Below are 2,757 nucleotides of genomic sequence, written 5' to 3' on the forward strand. Positions count from 1 at the left end.
CTGAAAAAGGTGAGAGTATGGGTTTTCCTGAAACTGAAATAGTACGATTTTAGAGAAATTAGTACCAACGTTTTGACTTTCATCCATTTTGACTTTTACTAGCTAGAATTTTATTTATTTGGTCTGTCCCTCCGTTCCAAGGAATCCTTTGATTTTTTATACGTATTTTATATGTTGCTCTGAAATCTCTCGCTTGAACATGAAATGTTTTTTCCTCGGCCACTTTTACATGAAATCATGGAATGATTATGTTCATGCCTCAGGGCCGGATTGTGCCTCATTGTTGCTCTTACGTCCTGTTTTGTTATCCTGATCATCGACCCTTTGCTATTATTTTAGCTAATACATACGGAGGCGTAGCTGGGTAGTATTAATGTGTGGATAATTTTGGATTATAAGTGAAAATTAGCATTCGCCTGATTTTTTATTTGAAGAGATTTTGAGCCTGTTACAGGAGAAAAGCTAGAAACGCAAAGTAAACGCACACGATGATGTGTATATATTCCTAATTAAGCAGCAACCGTAAACTACTTTTATTATTACTAGCTCCATGCTTAGCTTTTGCACTAGTCTAGTACTCAACATATCGTCCACGGATATCGCAATACTGAGGCCTCATTCCGCACATAGAAGGAAGTTGTCTGGCTTTCTGCATCATCTGTCCCTGGTACGCCTGTCCTTGCATCTGTTGCACCATCTGTCTAACAGCTTCACACCTGCACTCCTCACTCACTCCCCTCATCTCTCTACAGCAGTCTTGGAGTCCTTGCCTTGTTGGATTTCCCTCCTGCTCTATCATAATATCATCACCTCTTTGTGATGATTGTCGTAAATACTGTTGACACATATTCATACGCATGCCCCGCATTTGTCGTTGGCACCTATGTGACTGTTGATTGTCCATGTCGTCTTCGATCTCAGTAGTGGTAACAGTGGTCCTGTAAATCGATGCCTCTACTGCAGCTATGGCAAACATGGTGACTACAAGAACCGCCATCGAAGCAGCGAACCTAGCCATAGTTTCTTTGTTTGAACGTCTCTAGAAATTATGAAAAACAAAAGAAATTAAGAAAAGAAGTGATGATGTGTGGTATTAGTGAGCGATGGACGAGAATTTATAGAAAGATTTATGATGTGCATGGAAAGTACGTGGTGGAACAAATATGGCACGTTGTCATGGTCAGTTACGTAAGAGTCAGGAGTCGGGACTCGGGAATCTTTGAGTACGTGTGCGTAATGCATATGTGAAATGCATATGTGAATGCATATGTCTCTACATATCAAATGATGAAAAAATGGGCAATAAACCTTTAATTTGGGCACCCCTCACATTTGGAGAAATCTGTTTTGAGGAAAACCAAGATTTTTTTGAGGCATACAAGTTATTAGGGGAGCCAAGTTTTTCCTAGGTTCAGCTGATAACTCAGAGGTTCGGCTGATAACTTTCATCCGAACGTATGCCTCAAAACATTTAGGTCCGTCTCAAAATAGGATTCCATTTGGAGGGGATCATGATTTCTTTTTTGGTAGGTTATTGTTTATTGGTAAGCAAATTAAGAACACCCCTTATCCACATATTTATCTTAATACCAAAATTATTCTTCTTGATTAAGTTAGTGTATTGATTAGTTGAATCATAAGTTAAGATAATTAATATATAAGTAAGATTAAAAAAAAAATTTAAATTAAATTAGTGAGAGAAGAAGAATGACAATAAAAGTTTCGGATTTTTTTTTTGTTGTTGTTGAATCTGAACCTTCAAACTACTTAGGTATGCTTCAATGTTAGTTTTTTGTTGTTTGAATTGGTCAAAACTACCTGAAAATGAGAAATTTTATAGCTTGACTTGGGCTAAGTCAAACAAGTTCGGTTAATATTTCTGAAGGCGCAGGTTGTCGAACTTAGTTTTAATGGAGTTTTTGCTTTCAGAGAAAACTGTGGCTAAGGAAAAAAATTGCGACATAACCGAACTCAATATATAGTTTTCAGAGAAAAGTTCGGTTAGGATAAAAATATTGCGATATAACCGAACACAATATATAGTTTTCAGAAAAAAAAAATTCGGTTAGGAAAAAAAACTGCGACGTAACCGAACTAAAAGTTTGGTGAGGAAAATTGAAAGTTCGGTTAGGAACTTATTTATTTTTGCGAAATAGCCGAACTGTTCTTCATGTTCTTCGTTTCCATTAGGTTCGGCTAGTTCGAAAAAGTTTTTCACGAAATTTTTAGCCGAAGTTCTTTCTGCAACTTCGATTTTCAACTCATTTTGATTATTACTACTCATTTTTTCAACCAAAAACGAATCACAAATAATGGTCTTGTGGAAATTTCTTTGAATCGAAGGCGACAAGGAAGAGGGAAGAAGAGAAGAAGATGAGCCCTCTAAAAGTAATGGGTTTGTGAAAATTAAATGTAATGAGTTTGTTATAATTTTGATTTGTTTTTGTTAATGATTTAGTTAGGTTATATGTATAGATAGGTGGTTATTAGGTTAGATATAAATAAAATTAAGTTGAGGATAGGTTAGTCATTTCTTCTGTTTAAGACACCCCTTATAACTGTAGGTAGATATTCTTATCACATAATGGCCCCCACCAAAAAGAGGTGGTGCCCAAAAAACGATACTTTAAAATTAAGCTGAAATGAACTGCTAAACTATTGCCCTGGGTGAGATGGACGGTAATAAGTTTCCAAAAAATTGACTATACTATCCTTTATGATTTCTACCCCACGAACTCAGTTTCACCCCACCACCTT

The 2,757-nt window shown here is 36.3% G+C and overlaps 1 protein-coding gene across 1 annotated transcript; it reads right to left on the minus strand.

Annotated features, from left to right (window-relative positions):
* Positions 1 to 571: 571 nt before the first annotated feature.
* LOC113291301 (2S albumin-like) lies at positions 572 to 1,018 on the minus strand. Its single transcript, XM_026540850.1, has one exon. The coding sequence runs from the start codon at positions 1,016 to 1,018 to the stop codon at positions 572 to 574; it is 447 nt and encodes a 148-aa protein (XP_026396635.1).
* Between the last annotated feature and the right edge of the window lie 1,739 nt (positions 1,019 to 2,757).

Source organism: Papaver somniferum, chromosome 6 (genome assembly GCF_003573695.1).
Source record: "Papaver somniferum cultivar HN1 chromosome 6, ASM357369v1, whole genome shotgun sequence".
Classification (NCBI taxonomy): domain Eukaryota; kingdom Viridiplantae; phylum Streptophyta; class Magnoliopsida; order Ranunculales; family Papaveraceae; genus Papaver; species Papaver somniferum.